Genomic DNA, 16,926 nt, shown 5'->3' with positions numbered 1-16,926 from the left:
TATAATTCAGCTTATGCTGCACAGTTATGACATTTTACAAATATGACAATGAAACTACATTCATAACTTGCGTGTTACCAGTCAATTGAGGGTAGTTTTAAAAAAGGTGCTGGCACTTGGCAGGGGAAAGCTTTTGTAGGGATTTTGATGGCAATTAAATAAAATTTTAAGATTAAAATCCCTAAGCTACCTCAGATAAGGAACTTCAGGGTTCATAGATGAAACAAATAAGACCCTAAACTGACTTCAATCAACAGGTTAGGTTCTTGGATGTCAGACAAAACGCCATACTGGGAAACAATGCTCTAGGGAGGGATGAATTAAATTTTGTAGATACAAAGGAGGTGTTTCTATGAAGTAAGTTTCTATCTTTAGTAGCATATTATTGTCTTGTTTTTTCCTATCAAAAGTCTAAAGCTATAAGAAAACCAAGCAGCTATATTTTATAAACCCTTTGAGATACCTTAAGACGCATGCTGGACTCTAGAATGTATCTCTAGCAAGGACAGCTCACCTATATATTTCTACCAATCTGAATATCATGCTGCCAATTTGTTTACCACAGCGTGACACAAAATCGGCCCCAAAAAGGTAAATTTGGCATGCCACATTTAATCTGTAGGTTATCAGAAACTTTATCCTGGCGTCTAGTTTCTTGCTTCCCATTAATGGGGAAGCTAGCAGCAATTCTTATCAAAAAGGTTAAATACCAATTTCTTCAGATAGTATATCCAGAAGTATAGTGTGCCTCATTAGGTTAAATGTTTTCATCAAGTCAATCAAAGGTCCCATTCAATAATAGAGGCTCCATGGCTTCTCTTTTAGCTGAATCAGTTGCCTATTATAGAAGTTTGAAAATTAGGCCAAAGCTCTTTCCTTACCAAAGCAAATATATGCATAGGACGTTTCTAGCTTTTTGGTTTAAAACTTGATCAGCCATTCCTTATCAAGCAAATCTAGGAGGCGATAGTTTTCATTTTGTAATTATAAAGGATGTCAGCCTCTAATTGTAATATTCTATTTTAGAAATCAAGACAAATTTTCCGTTTCGAGAATTTTCATTTACACTCGCAGATGATGTCTACATCCGGTACATGTCATTCCAAGATGAAGAAGACTGGGAAGAAACTGTAATTGGTAGAGTTCCACATAAGATCGACATCGGAGCAATCTACAACTTCAGGTGTAGTTTACAATGTTTTGTAAATGCAATCTTAGACTTAAGAGTATCCAAGCCAAAAATTACGAATTACGTCTTGTGAACAGGAACCCATAGCCCCCTAACTTTGAAAAATTACATGAAATATATGCTTTTCAGCTAATTATTAGCTGAAAAATATCTAAATAAAAGTATCTTCCCCCTTCAAATCAATAAATTTTGTGTGAGACTGCTTGTGGAGTAACTGAATGGTGATGTCATTACACTTGCCTTTTACTTATTTTCCTTATTCTGCGTAGTAGTGGCTCTAATTTGAAAATATTTCACTTCTGTGGTTGGTTTATGGCTCAACTTGATGCTCACTGATTCTGGACTTATTTTTCCAGTGTACTGCTATTTGCTTATTTTTCTTTTGGATTACCATACAAATTTATTGAATACGACCTGTATCCGTGTTAATTTTCTTAATTTTATGTTTGTTTAATGAATCTTTTTGTCAAATAATAGGAAATACATGAGAAAGAACTGTGAAAATTGTTAACATGAAGTATTTTTGTATTTATAACAATTAATCCTGTTGATTTATAAAATATAAAAAATCGCTAAAAATTTAATATCTATTTATTATAATGCACCTAGTCTATCTGCACCAGAAATAGAGGGTATTATTAAGGGTATTCAATGCCATAAAGAATCAACCAGAATCTTGTTCATTATAAACTTTATTAGTTTCTGTGGCCAATCTGTTAAGATTGATTGGGTGGTCTTGCCATAACTTGTAGAGCTGGGATAAGCGATCCGAATAAACAGCAGAAAACTAAAAGCCCACATCTACTTTCTTAGAAATCTTAGAAAAACCAAGTAACTTCTCTTGTTTTGTGCTGGAGATAGAGATGTTCAGTTTCAGAAAAACTTATATCATCAGGAAGTGTATGTATTTTTTTTTATCAGACAGAGCAGAATTTTCTTTTTTATATTCAGGAAAGGATCGTCCCTAAAAACGTTCTAGTATACCTGTTAGGAAAATGCCAAAAATTACGTCAAAAGAAATGTCATTTGATCAGTTTGACAGCTCTTCGAATTTTCTGTGGTACAACCCACTTTGATTGAAAACTTTGCCGAAACAATTCCATTGTCTTTTCAATAAAGTTTCATAATCAAATCACAAATTCTCTATAGGTTTCAATGATAAGTATTCCTCTGAGAGGATTCGCTAATGTACCCTTTGCCTTTGAGACAGACAGTCGACTTTGAGGCTCACAAAATGATATATAAGGTATCGAATCCTCTTAAAAACTAGATCTGATCATCTTTTATTACATTAAAAAAAGAGGATTCGGGATAAATTTAATAAGCTGCTGAAAACTTTTAATGACAGATTAACAAGCATTGAGAAATATTCGGCCACAGATGTTCAGCTCAGGACGTGAAAATATATATTTCACGCTATGGCAATACTTAATTTGATGCCCTAAGAAAGCCAAAAGCTTGAGTATAATGTCAGTCGGAAGCTGGCTTCTGACAGCAGCTTAAACCAATTTGTTATAAGGCAACAAAATCTTATCTTGCAAGGATTTACTGAAGATCCAGCAAGTGTGTGATTTTAATCCCATTGTAAATAATAACTATAATCGTAGAATTTTTTTTATGTTCATACACTGTTGGAGTATATCCCATTGTATTGGCGTATATCCCATACATTGATGGAGTAGTCCCATTGTAAATAGTAGCCATAATCGTAGAATTTTTATTCACGTTCATGCACTATTGGAGTATATGGAAGTTAGTGATCCTATCGCCTCAAATGTAAATGAACGTTCAGCTTTTGATGTTAAGTTGTCCAAGTCCAAAAGTTCTTTTAGAATTTTAACACTTTATTGTAATTCTAGTGTTAATTAATTGTCTTTAGTTGATAATTAAAAGATGCTGCAGTATTTTTCTTTGGTTTCTTTAATTGGTGACTAATTAGTTTCTTTAAATTTCTATTAATTGGTGACTTTAACCTACCCTCTATTGATTGGAGTTCCAACCCAACACAAGTTTTCGATGAATCGTGTGGAAATTAATTCCTACAAACTTTGCAAGATTATTATGTGCATCAGCATATTCAAAGTTCAAGTCGTTTACAGGTTAATTCAGCCCTGTCAATCTTGGACCTTGTAATAATAAAATCGCATGATAATATTAGTAATGTTGAATTTTTACTATCAGGAAAAAGCCTTACTGCATTTTTGGTGATGTCACTAATTTTTTGGGGGGTTTTGCTGATACTCCGAAATGTATATATATATATATATATATATATATATATATATATATATATATATATATATATATATATATATATATATATATATATATATATATATATATAATGAACAGAGAAATCACCAATGCAACAGCACTAACACATTAAAAAAAAGGGAAGACAGAAGGAGAAAAGGAAGACTGTTTTCCTACATTAGTGATTAATATAGTTCAGCACTTGAATGTGGCCTTAACCCTACTCATCCATACAATCACATAGGTCAAACAGCCATAAAGAATAATCCATGGACAGGCAGTCGTGTCGTCAATAAGTATAAGTCGTCATTTACCAAACAATAAAAACTTTAAAGACAAATAATTCAGAGGCAACAACCCAACCCAACACAATATGATACGTATATATATATATATATATATATATATATATATATATATATATATGAATATATATATATATATATATATATATATATATATATATATATATATATATATATATATATATATGATTTCTATATGATTTCATATAGAAAATTTCATATATCTGATATATATATATGATTTCATCTGAAAAGACATATTTGAACTTTCTGAACACCATGTATATTGGATAGATTAGGACGTGCACTAGTTGATACCCTGGAAATTGCCTCCTCTCCCAAATTTCAACTTAGTTTTAGATTTTCAATATAATCTCCTGTATTTCTTATATAATTGGTATGTTTGTTTGTTGTTGTTGTTTTCATTTTGCCCCTCTCTAAAATGCTTTCTGTTTACACACCTAATTTGAGTGGTAGGGAAGGGGTTGCCTACCTTGAGTTTCTTAGGATTTTTTCAACGTGGTTTTGCAAGATAAAAAAGACAGATTTTAGGCCTTTTAGACCAAGATAATAGGAATCCTCCAACCACTTTGTGTGCTGGTATGATCCATTTTTGCTTATATTTTTTATTTTTTTAAGGCCTAAAGACAATCGAATGGCTTCTGCTGGTCAATTTCAGCCTCAGGAAAAGGAGCTAGTTTTTGATATAGATATGACGGATTATGACGAGGTTCGAACCTGTTGCTCTGGTGCAGATATATGCAGCAAATGTTGGAAGTTTATGGTTGTAGCTACCAAAGTACTGGATATTGCCCTCAGAAGTAAGTAAGTTTTGTTTTCATCAAAATCAAGGGCAAAACGAATTCCTTTTAAATATAATTTCTTCAATTTAAAATAATTTAAGAAAGAACAAAAAATAGATAATAGTGTGTTACTTTCACTGTCTTTATTAAAAATTTTAACCGTTTATTTTTTCAGTTAATTAATCCAAGAGTAACAATTTGGTTGACATGTCTTCTCCCCATCGTAAAACCACACTATCTTTCTCATAAAGCTTTATACTACACCATCTCTTTGTCTAATGAGAACCATTGTATTTTTTCCTCTTACACAAATCAAGCTAATTCCTCTGTAATTACTGCACTCACTCTTATCACCTCTCTTATAAAGGGTCTAATTAAAGTCTTCTTAAAATTACTAGGTACTTCCCATGTTCCAAAAGACATGTTCCTACTTTTCAGTAATTTATCACTAGCTTCACAGCCATCAAATTCCAAAAATATTTCATGACAGTACTAACACCTTAGGCCTTATGATTTTTCGGTCTTTTTTGTGCTGTGTCTAGTTCCTCCTCGCAAAATAATCTTCTTACAACTCTAGCAGGGTTTAGCACATTTTTTTAATTTTCTGCTCACCTCTCTTTGACTCTTTCCTTTTTTGTTAGTTGAGGTACTGTAAAGTTTGAATCAGAAGATAAAAGCTTTTTTTTTTGTTAAAGTCCCTTGACCCAGGGACTTACGGGTGTAAGTATCTCCGGCTATTTAAAAAAATAAGACAACTTTGCCCTTTTCCAGGTGAGCAATATTTTTGTTTCCTATTTTTGTTCTCATTCATTAGAGTTCTCTTCGCCCAAAGACTTATTTTTTGAGTCAGTTAGAAAAATTTAGTTTACAGGCCTTTTCCAGCCCCATATTTAGAAGACCATGCCCCCAAAGTAAGATCCCTTTTTATATTAGCTTCATTTTGGTCTAGGGACTTAGGGCTGTAAATTAAAACTGATCAGGTACTCTAAGCTGTTTTGCTATTTTCCAAAGCTTCTGACATCCTCCCCCTCTAACGAACAAATTAGGTCCCCTGAGGCTTGGTAATCCTTGAAAATTTCAGACAAATTAAAAAATTGGGTCCTTTTTTGGTTGAAAATTTTGAGGGGGACTCCGTTCTGGAATTAAAATTGTTCTATTACGTTTGACAAGGGTTTAAATTCCAAGTTGTCCGAAAAAGTTGTTAGCCCTTTGGCCTAATTTATATATAAATATATATATAAATATATATATATATATATATATATATATATATATATATATATATATATATATATATATATATATATATATATATATATATATATATATATATATATATATATATATATATGTATGTATGTATATATATATACAGACCTTCAGAAACAAGCATCAAGCCATTCGGAAACAATATTTTCTGGCCCAGTTTCTGGAACGCATGCCCCCAATCTAATTTTTGTGCATGAGGGTTTATTTTGTTCAGGGACTCATGGTTGTGTCACGCCGTTCAGACAAGAAAAAATTGACCCTTTTCGGTGGAACCTACATTCTGTTCTCCCATTTTTTTTTCTTATACATTATGGTCCTTTTGGCCCAAGGATTTAAGGATATATGTTGTGAGATGAACAGCAGTTGTTGGTCCTTTTTGGGCCTAATTTTTGGGTAGACCATGCCCTCAATCTAATTTTTTTTATGTTAGACTCCTCTTGACATGGAAACTTACGGCTGCAAGTTTAAAATTGACAAGAGACAACAAGGCTGCTTGCGTATTTGCGGGCCTCCTATCACCCATCCCACTTGAAACAAAAATATTTGGTCTTTATGGACTTAGACCATCCTTGAAATTGTCAGGTCAATCAGGGAAGAAGTTTGTTTTACCCCATTTGGGGAGGAGGTTTGTGCTCCAACTAAAATGACCTAAGGCATCTTTTATGGGAAGACTTACTTTGTTTCTAATTTCTTAACCAATATTCTTGATTTGTATTTTTTTTTATATATAAGGCTCCTCTTGCCTCAAGGCCTTACGGCGTAAGTTTTAAACTGATCAGGGATAACAAAAATTTGACCTATATCCTGGCCCTTAGATCCACCCTCCTAACAACAAAATGTGTTTTCCTCTTTACCCGGGGAATGGCTCCTAAAAGTTTCTGGCTAATCGGGCTCCCAAGATCAGACATGGCTCTCTTTTACCACTATAAAACCTATCTTGAAGCACCTGGTAGTTTGCACAGTTTACGGTCCTTGTCCCAGAGGCTTTGGGGGTCTTGTCACCCCAGACATATTTCTTGTACCTTTCGACTTTTCTGAACAAAATGAATATCTCAAAATTTTGATATGATATCATGCAGGGCTATGGTGGAACTGGTAGCAAAAAAAAACGGCACAGAAAGGGACTGGTTACTCTCCGATCACTTTTTGCCCTTAAAAATAACTCTAGAAACTTTATTTTCAAAAGAATAAGCCCATCCCAACTTTCTACGACTACATCTTCTATACGAATTGACGGAGAAAAAAAACGAATAAAAATTACTACATGGGAGATGCATGGTTCCTTATTATTGACAACGCTAGAGGGTTGCCTCTTGATTAATGACCAATGGTTAAAATTAGGGGTATGAACAAAGTTAGTTTATAATATAAATTTGAGTAAACAGATTTGAAAATGGCGGAAGTTGAAATAGTCGCAAGTGGCCATAATAAATGTCTGAAGACTTAAAGCGAAAAATATTTTTGCAGGAAAGCGGACTAAGTGATCAAACTAGCATAAAGTTTGTGCATCAAAATGACAAGGGCTGTGAGTCAATCTTATTAGTGATTATAGTTAGGAATTGGAGACCAAGCAAAATCTTAGCTTACAGTAGGTAGAAGCAGCAGCAGGCCAGGTTTTGACACTGTAAATAGTTGACCAGTGGTTAAATATCCATCAAAAAGTCTTTCTCACTTCTAGCATATTTTTGAAAAGGGCAAGACAAGCTCTCTCGTTTGGACTTGACGATATGTTTGAGAATGACCCTTAAATGGATTTAATGAACAGTATTTATTTAAAATGTGTCAGTTTGTCTTCCCTTACGAAATCTAACTTAAGTATGCCCCTATGTAACTCTTTCGATTGCTCTATGTCATCGTAGGGTTGTGTGAATTCTTTAAGAAACCGACAATTCTGGCTTCTAGAATTTGCCCAACTACATAGGATGTTTAAGTTCAACTCAAAGATCTTATATTTCTAGGCTCCAAATACAGGTGAAAATCTGGGATTATTTAAATTTCCCATGGGTAGAATGTTTCAGAAATTTTGTGGGTAGAAACATTGAGTTTCGTTGATTTCAGCTAACCGAAGCCACGTATATCGATTCTAAAAACTGGATGTTTTCGAAAATAGAAGCCCGTAATATCTCCCCACAAAGAACCGGCACAGGAAGAATGGTTGGAATTGCATTATTTGTTTTATAAATTGTTCAAAGATATTTGGTTTAACCCTAAAGTTTGGCCACGGTAATAGAAAAGGTGATGTGTAACTTTTTTTTTTCCAAACTAGAACTTAGAGCTTATTCGCTTAAACTCTTCATGTTCGATTGATTGATGTCATTTCACGTATCTCATTTGGGTTCTTAATAAACTTAGGCGTTTGGTTTTAAAAATATGTCCTTTTCTCGCTTGCAGAAAATTTCGGAAATTGGTGCTTTCCATATCTAAATGTTTTGTCTTTTCTTCGAGTCGTAAAAGACTTAATTCTTATAAATAGCCGGTCACTAATAATAATAATCTAAAATTAGAAATGCATTTTTCTGGTTTTCTGCTTTCTGGTAAAACCAATATTTTGTAATATATTACAATATCTACTTCTGCCATAAGCTTTTTTTTCATAGTGTGGCAATGACAAGTAAATAGGTTCCAACTAGCAGCCTTAATTAATAATTCACATTTTTTATTATTCTTTCTTCTTTCAGATGATTTCGGGTTTCAGCATATCCTATGGGTATATTCTGGTCGGCGTGGTGTTCATTGTTGGGTAGCTGATGAAATTGCCTTGAAGATGTCAGTAACAGCGCGTGCAGCTGTTGCCGAATATCTTCAGCTTCTTAGAGGTGGAGCTAATCAAAATAAAAAAATAAGTCTTAACTCTTTGAGACTACATCCTTTTGTAGCGTAAGCATTATTATTTATTCACTTTTCTAAAAGAAAGAAATTCCTTAAAAGGCAATAGATCAGTGTGAAAAGGATTTAATGCTTTGGAAAAAAGGACAAAAACTTTTGATTTTTCAAAGAGATGTGTTCAAAAGACATATCAGCTGAGTCAGAGACTGGGCTGTCGAGAGTCAAGAATAACCTTAAGGGAAAAATTTCTATTTATATCTCTTTCTGATTTTTACCCCTTTGTGATGGTACCCCCACGGTAATGATACCAAAAAACTCGATAGGTCGTAACAGGAGCTCGTTGTGTAAAGGTGAAAAAACTGCGTGCAGCATTCCCGTGGCCGGCGTGACCCTCACCTTCAATTATATGTTTGGGTTGTAAACTAATGGATAAATTGTTTTCGAACATTTTGGCAGTGGACCGATTTTGAGGGTCAATGTTCTATTAGGTGGGAAAAGGGAGTCGTAAAATATCCAGAAATAAAGAAAAGTGTTTCAAATAAACGAAAAAATTTTTAGATTCATTACGTAATTTTTGCACAAAAAAAATAAGAAAAGTGAAAAATTGAGAGAATCCCTTTAAGGCTCGTTCCTTGGAAATTGGCCACTTACCCTATAGACGACTCTGGCCATTGAGGCAACAGTTCATATGCTACAGGTCCATTCAGACTGACGTTTTTTTTTGCAATAAAAATTCTTAATATATGAAGGAAAAACTGTACAAATGTAAACAATATGCATTTAAAATACATGCAAGTTTTACCTACATTTTCAATATTATCAATATTCCATTAAGAAGCTTTTCTCTGTTTAAGGCTTTTTCTATATTATTGTGTTTGTCCATATTGTGTTTATCTAGTTTAGAATAAGGCACTGTGTATAAATTTTTCAATTCAACTTAAAATCATTTTTTTTTGCCTGCTTCTATTGTTTTTTTTTTTTTGTTTTTTTTTTCGTAATTAATACGACTGGACTGAATGTGCGTTACGGCCGCGAATGAGACCTAATTGATGTTTAGCTCATTTTTTAAGAGGGATCAACCTCTTTGGGTAAAAGAAATGACATCCGTGTAATTTTAGAAATCACGGGGGGGGGGGGTATCTGTGACTGCTTTCCACGCTTACCTCTCTTTCGAATACGTTAAGGAAAATGAAAGTAGCAAAGAAAAGTTCAATATTTTTTCTTTCAATTTCCTACGTGGAAGTGATTTTAAGATTGCCGAAGCATTTTGTTGGTAAAGCTGGATTCAGAAAGAGAAGAGGGGGGGGGAATTCCTGGTGTTTAAATTCTATGCAACTTCGTCGCTGCTAGAAACAGTATCAGGGCAGCATAGATGTAAATCTCATCTGAGATACATTACTAGAAGGTGAACGTCAACTTTGACAAACAAAAAAGAAGTTTCTGTTTTGAGATCCGAAGCCATGTGAAAGTTAGCTGCTATTCTGCTCTTGACTATTAAAAGGTTATCTTTAGTTTATTTTCTTTCAATTTCAAAAAATTAATTTCCTATGATTTCAATACTACTACTACTACTATCAACTCACCGCAGCACCAAGCTGCCTGAGGCCAACACAGCCACACTCCTCCATCTCAATCTATTCAAAGCCTCCCTCTTTACACCCTCCCAGGAAGTTCCAATTTCCTTTAAATCTTTCTTCATGACATCCTCCCACCCCAGACGAGGACGACCTGCTTTCCGTTTAGCCATAGACGGTTGGCCAAAAAGGACAACCTTCGGCAATCTATTATCCTTCATCCGCAGAACATGCCCTAGCCATCCCAACCTTTCTTTCATTATAGCCCTAGAAAGCGGGATTGAAACACATTTTTCGTACAACCTACTGTTTGAAATACGGTCAGTCAGCCGGGTACCCAGAAGAATCAGAAGACAATTTCTCCTAAAAGCATCTAGTAAATCTTCGTCGCTTTTGGGAGCGCCCATTCATCCGCTTTTGGGAGCGCCCATGCTTCAGAGCCATATTTTGCCACTGTCATCACTGTACCTTCCAATACCTCTAAAAAACCTAACAAAAAATCGAATGAATGTTTTTTTATGAATGAACCCCCTCTTCGAAAGATTCTGTCGCATATGTGTTTCTTTTATGTATGATGTTTGTAATGCAAACAACCTCAGTAATTTGGTTGCAGTAACCCACAGTAGAAGTGACATACAATTGCCAAAAGTCCTATATTCTTCATTGAAAATTTTTGACAATACGTCTAAAACCACGCACGCTAAATCACTTCATCACCCCGCCTTCGCACAGACGCAATGACAAATGTCCAGTGTCGATCTGATTGAATGCCAAGTAGCAACTGAATCTATTGCTCTGGCTGTCCGGAAACTTTCCGAATTACGCGCTATGAAATGTGTGCCATGTTTGGAGAAACATTTCGCTACTAGTATATACTTCTACTGTGCAGTAACCCAAGATTGGTGTAATGTGACATTTTATCTGATTGGGATTGATATCCTTTTCTAGACTGAGCTTAAAGGTTCATTAGATCGGCTGTCTTATTTTAATTTTATGTTTTATTGCATTTAAGTTTTAATCAAATCAATTTTTATAGGTGAGCTCAAATAAAGTTTTTAGTATTTTATAGGGAGCTTTTTTCAGTGATAAAAATATTTTAAACTTAAAATTCGTAGTTGAATGATATATGCTCACTGGGAGACAGGCTTGCTACCTGTCCCTGTGAAAAGACTTAGCAACTGAAACGTCGATTTGACATCCTATGCGCCAGTAATGGCTCTGAAGGATCTCTATCCTTTTTTTAAATAAAGGTTCGTATGGTAGTAATTACTATCAAGCACTGGAATAAGAGTGTGCTCTTCCTACCTATGTTTTGTTATTACATAAAAAACGAAATAGCAGTGGCGGGCCTAGTGGCATCGCAAGTGAACTTCACTCATACCCAGTTTATTTTATCCTTATAACAACGCTGACTAAGTCACGTAAAACAAAAATTTCATGTTATAATACGTTTCAAAGAGGAACAGACGAAGAGACAATTTATGGAATAATTTACCTTTTGTTTTTCTTAAGTGGACAAAGGTCCACTTTGGGGAAGAGTAGTCTTAGGGGAAGAGGTTTGAAAACACGTGAAAAGCGTAGTTTTAGGCTTTAATCTTTCGGGGATCTGGAGTCACTACCAGTGGTGACTCTTGTCCAGAGTAGGGGGGGGAGTGCCCCCCTCATTTTTTGGAAACCTGACATAAAGTTCCTGTTATTTTATATTTTGGCGCTCCTGTTAAGGTTGTTAATTCACTAAGACATTATTTGTGTATACCTTGTCCCTCCCGTTTATGGGGCCTAAAACCGTTACTTGTCATTGCCCCCGCCCCTCGTTCTACGTGTACTGGTATTCAGTCTTTCTTTCTTGGTGAACATTACCCTGTCATAGTCAAAATGTCTTGAGAATCCCAGCACTAAAGTTATATCAGGGTCATAGAGAATGAGATTTTTCATGGGATTTCTTCTGTTTCTATATGAATCTCCCATTTTTGACTATCATTTTGAATTTATGTTGAAGCTTTTGTTAAATTTTTGTTGTTAGCCCTCTATTCATTTAAGGTATTTCCGTTCATATAAAACAATGAGAAATAAATAATAAAAAAATATTCATGCTTTTGATTGTCAAAACTCTTGGTTATTTTTAGGAGATCCATTAGCATATGTGAGAAGCATTTCAAAACCATTATCTTAGACGAACAGTGCCTTTTAGAGGACAACCAAACCTGGGAGAAATTACTATGTTATTTCCCTGATGACTGGCAAAACAAGGAAGTCCTCAAACAAGAAGCCTCAAATTTGGATGGCCATGGAAGATGGGAGCTTGTTGAGGAATATTGTAAAGAAATTGAAAAGGTAGCAATTTTTCAGTAATTCTTGACTTCTTAGAAATTATTTCTCTCTTTTGAACAGGATTCTTTGGAGTTTGTTCAATCTATTAATTTTATCTAATCTATATTGTGGCCTTTTGGAGATGTGGAATGAAGGAAAAGGCCCAATGGGTGAAAGCGTGTCAGTATGGAAGGAAGTCCAGCGAACCCTAAATGGCCAAGAAATCCGAGAACGGCAAGCTCATAAGGACCAATCTGTGTCTTTGATGTTTTTTCCCAAGCTATGGACTGTTGGGGGGAGGAGATTTATTTTAAGTTTGAGTTGAATAAAGAGGATTTGAAGGATTTGTTGTTGGTAAGAGGGGATAGTTTGGATTTCGGTGAGAGAAGGAGTTTTGGGGGAGAGTTTAGGCTGACAGTTGGCCCCTATTTTTGCCCTATGTATGGATGTGTGAATGAGAACTTATTTCATTTTGTATCCGAGTGTCAAGAGCTATCTGAGTTGTAGAGTGAATGTTTTGGACGAGTGTTGGACGCTAGTTAATTGACGCCTGAGAGAAACGCATGGACTATTAAACAATTTTACAAGTTTCTTCCTTTAGTGATTCATGTTTGAGGGGATAGCTCGTTACGATTTTTACGATTTGAATTTTATTATGATTGGTGATTTTTCGTTAATATGTTGAACCTTGGTGTGTTTCTTTTTTGTCTTTTGTTGTTCTTTTCTCTTTTTCTTTTTTCATTTATATTATCTAAAGTTATATTTTATTCCTGAGCTTTGTTTGTAGACTCTATTCTGTGTTGCTATGGCCCACAGGCTTTTTGCAATAAATCTTATCTTGTAGTTTTAATCCTTGTATTCTATTTTTTCTGTAAGTGACTTTTATTTCTGAGTATTTGAATTTGTGCTCCCCGTACCTCACAGGTCAAGGGCCTTTTGGGAGGATTAGGGATTATTTCATTATGAGTAAATCTTATTTTATTAGGTATGTAGAATAGTCTTAAATTTTAAAGGTTTTATATCAGTAACGGAAACACTTAAACAAGCTTAGTTCAGGAAAATGTATTCATTGGAGTAACTTTACCATGTTTCAACCAGATTCCTTTTTCCTTCTGGTTGACAAAAAATTGCTCCTTTTGGAATTTTTAAATAGCAGTTTACTCCACATTCTTGGAATAAATTACTTAGAGTATGTAACGAATAAATTACTAAAAAAGATTACTTGAAATGGAATGGCATTTTAAATAGAATATTATTCACTTAATAAATCCCTGTAACTGAAACTGGGATTAACTGTGATTCATTTTGAGACACTGATTTTTAAAAGAAGAAAAAAAAACACAACGCCAGCTATTAATCTAGGGATTCATTATAGATAAAAGCTTATTTTTCGATTTTTTACGCTAAGAACGACTTCCGTTAATTTCAGATGTTGACTTAAATGAAAGAGATTTCAATATTGGATTATGGAAATACTTACCATAAAGATGTATGTTCATCCAATCTGACTTGTGGTTTGACTCTGTAAGCTTACACGCCGTGATTCTGAGGAGCTTACTGTTAAACGAATTCCTATGAAACATCTGAGTTTCATATGGCAGGTGTGATAAAAGGGGCCTTGTCCTGCTGCAAGGAAACTCATTTAATATACATCAATCCCTCGTGGTGGATTTACTAAATGTATAATCTTCTTTCAGCATCCATGTTATAAAAAATTTAAATATTTGCCAAGAAAGCGTCATGTTTTCTATGAAAAGGCCTGCTTGCCGCTCGCATGTGTATCCTCTTAAAACGCTGAGAAAAATGCCTAGTTTATCCAGCCCATTATACAGTTTTGTCTCTTTAGTAAATTACGTCTTTCAACTGTTTTAACCTCAGCAGTTTTCCTAGTAGATCTAGAGATTTTCAATCCCAGCTACCCGCGAAATTCCTGATGACTGAAAATTTAGTCACTGAAAATCCAAGCTCTTATACCTAAATCTCTCAATTTTGAGATAGTTCCTTTAATTTCTTACGCATTTCCATTTAAGAATATCCCACTCTGATACAGATTCTAACGTACGTGCCTAAGATCATTAACTCGAACTAAAGAAAGAAACCATAGTCTGTACCTGATGACAGATTTATTGGTTATATAATTATGCAATTTTGTCTGGATTAAATCACTTTTTTTCAGCGCTTCCGTTTCTATTCTCTTCCCTGTAGATCTAGAGTTTTTTTGTCCTGATTGCTGGGGGGAAGACCCTTCTTCTAATTCTGGTGCCATGAGGATTTAAAATCAAATAGGCATTGGCATGTACTGATATATATTTTTTTTTGGGGGGGGGCAATTAAAAAAAACAGACGAAATTTAAGAAACATCTTAAATCTTAAACATAAAAAGAAACATCGTCCTAAGAACTTATTGGGACAACTGTAAATTTTCTTAGTTGAGGGGGGGGGGCAGGGGTGAAGACCTATTCACTTTTCTGCTTATGTGTCTTTCTTTGATATCTATTCTATACGAACAGATGGTAATCCGTTGTCGTCTCGACGTTCTATTAGACGAAAAAGTGGAAAAGCTGTTTTCACTTGTAAAACATCCCATAACACATCCCCTTCAAATTTATATCCATAGATTTATTACCTGTATAGATGCCCAGAAAGATATAGAAAAAGTATTGCAATTTTCAAAGGAATAAACAGTCACTCACACATGTAACAAAAACGATGGTATCATTATTATTGCTATTAAATTTCTAGTAGTTGTAGTGCTAATAGCCGTCCTAGCCTTGTGGTTGACACGCTTGACTTTAAATCCCATCTGTAAGGGCAGGAATTTTGGTCCGAGTGTCGCTAATTGTCTGGTATTGGACGGGGGTCAGCGGTATGACTCTGTAAGCTCAGCCAGAGTCGACCCAGGTCAAAATGGGTACCTGAAGAAATTTGGGGAGAAAGGGGAAGTGTCAGATGATTTGCCCCCAACCACGCATTCATCTCCCGGCCGAAGTCAGATAATTAGGATATTGGCGCCTGCGCTATGCAGACCATTGGTCAGCATGCGGAAATGTTTTGTTTGTTTGTGCATTGCTAATAGAATTAAATTATATATAAACGAGTTTATCAAAGTTAACCAGATTAAGGCCAATATTACGAAGAGAATTTACCATTACTCAAACACTCGGAAAGAAATCTTAAGAAGGCTTTGTTTGTGTTCTGGAAGAAAAAATTCAATTCGTTTGCTTGAACACGTGCTGTCTGTAGTCTTTTATAAATTGATACAGTCATGCAAATGCATAGCGTGTAAATTCTAGTCTTATTTTGTTTCAGAAACGTCCTCAACTGCATATTCGAGAAGAGATCATTTTACACTGCCTCTATCCACGATTGGACATAAATGTATCAAAAGGATTGAATCATTTGTTGAAATCGCCGTTTTGCGTTCATCCAAAAACAGGGAGGGTTTGTGTACCGTTTGAGCCTCATCGCGTAGAGTTTTTCGATCCAGAGAAGGTTCCAACTCTCAAGTAAGTATGGGGTCCATTTGTGGATGCCTAGGAGTGGAAGGAAATTGACATGGACACGACTTCTTTCCAGAATTAATTAAAAAAAAATCTACAAAATAGATTTCTCAAAAAAAAGTAAACAACTCTATTAAACCAAAAATGAACAAAAAAAGAACTAAATAATCTAGCAAGTATACAACTACCACAAATCAGTATCAAGGTTAGAACCCAAGATCCCATTTTTATTGATGTGGCCCCTCCAACTCTCAAGTAAGTATGGGTATATCTGATAATGCTCAAGGAGTGGAATGAGAGATTGCCCACATTTCTGGAGGGAGTGAGTGGGTAAAATGAAGTATAGAATCTTGTAGTGTTCTAAATAAACGTTAGACTTTCGGAAGAAAGACCCATTTTTATGGATGTGGCCCCTCCTCGATTATAATTGTAGATTACCCTTTTGGATTAATAAGTACTGATTGTAGTGAGGTCCAAAAAAAAAAAAGTTGGAAGAATTTAGAAGCCGCTGTATGAGATTTGGATCTGGTTTGTAAAGAGGAATGTAATAATCTTGTTTCTTTTGTTTTTTTTTTTTATTCGTCATTGCTTTCATTCTCCGCTTTTTTCAAATTAAACGCGGAAAAATTATCCCAATGTCCGCTACCATATGCGTTGTTATAAAGAATTTGAGTCGCAAAGTAGGAATTAACAATAATGATTAAGTATAGCTTTCAACCAGAATGCACAGGCAACAAGATTGGATTTCAAACTTGTAAGATTGGCTTGACAAAAATAATTTTCCAAAATTATCTTATTGGTTTTGAAAACTGTCAACTTTTTTTAAGTATTGACATGTGGCAGTATCTCCTATTTTTTCTGGTTCTTACGGCAAAGAAGCTTGTTTCTTTTACATGT

General features: G+C 34.8%; 1 protein-coding gene across 1 annotated transcript in view; it reads left to right on the top strand.

The window, feature by feature from the left end:
* The window catches only part of LOC136033902 (DNA primase small subunit-like), a 34,796-nt gene that overhangs the window by 6,188 nt on the left and 11,682 nt on the right, over positions 1–16,926 (top strand). Inside the window, exons 2-6 of the mRNA XM_065714906.1 lie at positions 1,027–1,183; positions 4,387–4,568; positions 8,498–8,696; positions 12,346–12,553; positions 15,839–16,035. Of these exons, the coding sequence (XP_065570978.1) occupies positions 1,027–1,183; positions 4,387–4,568; positions 8,498–8,696; positions 12,346–12,553; positions 15,839–16,035 (943 nt within the window). The remainder of the gene's footprint in view (positions 1–1,026; positions 1,184–4,386; positions 4,569–8,497; positions 8,697–12,345; positions 12,554–15,838; positions 16,036–16,926) is intronic.

Source organism: Artemia franciscana, chromosome 12 (assembly GCF_032884065.1).
Source record: "Artemia franciscana chromosome 12, ASM3288406v1, whole genome shotgun sequence".
Taxonomy (NCBI): Eukaryota; Metazoa; Arthropoda; class Branchiopoda; order Anostraca; family Artemiidae; genus Artemia; species Artemia franciscana.
This window is presented reverse-complemented; position numbering and strand designations above follow the sequence as displayed.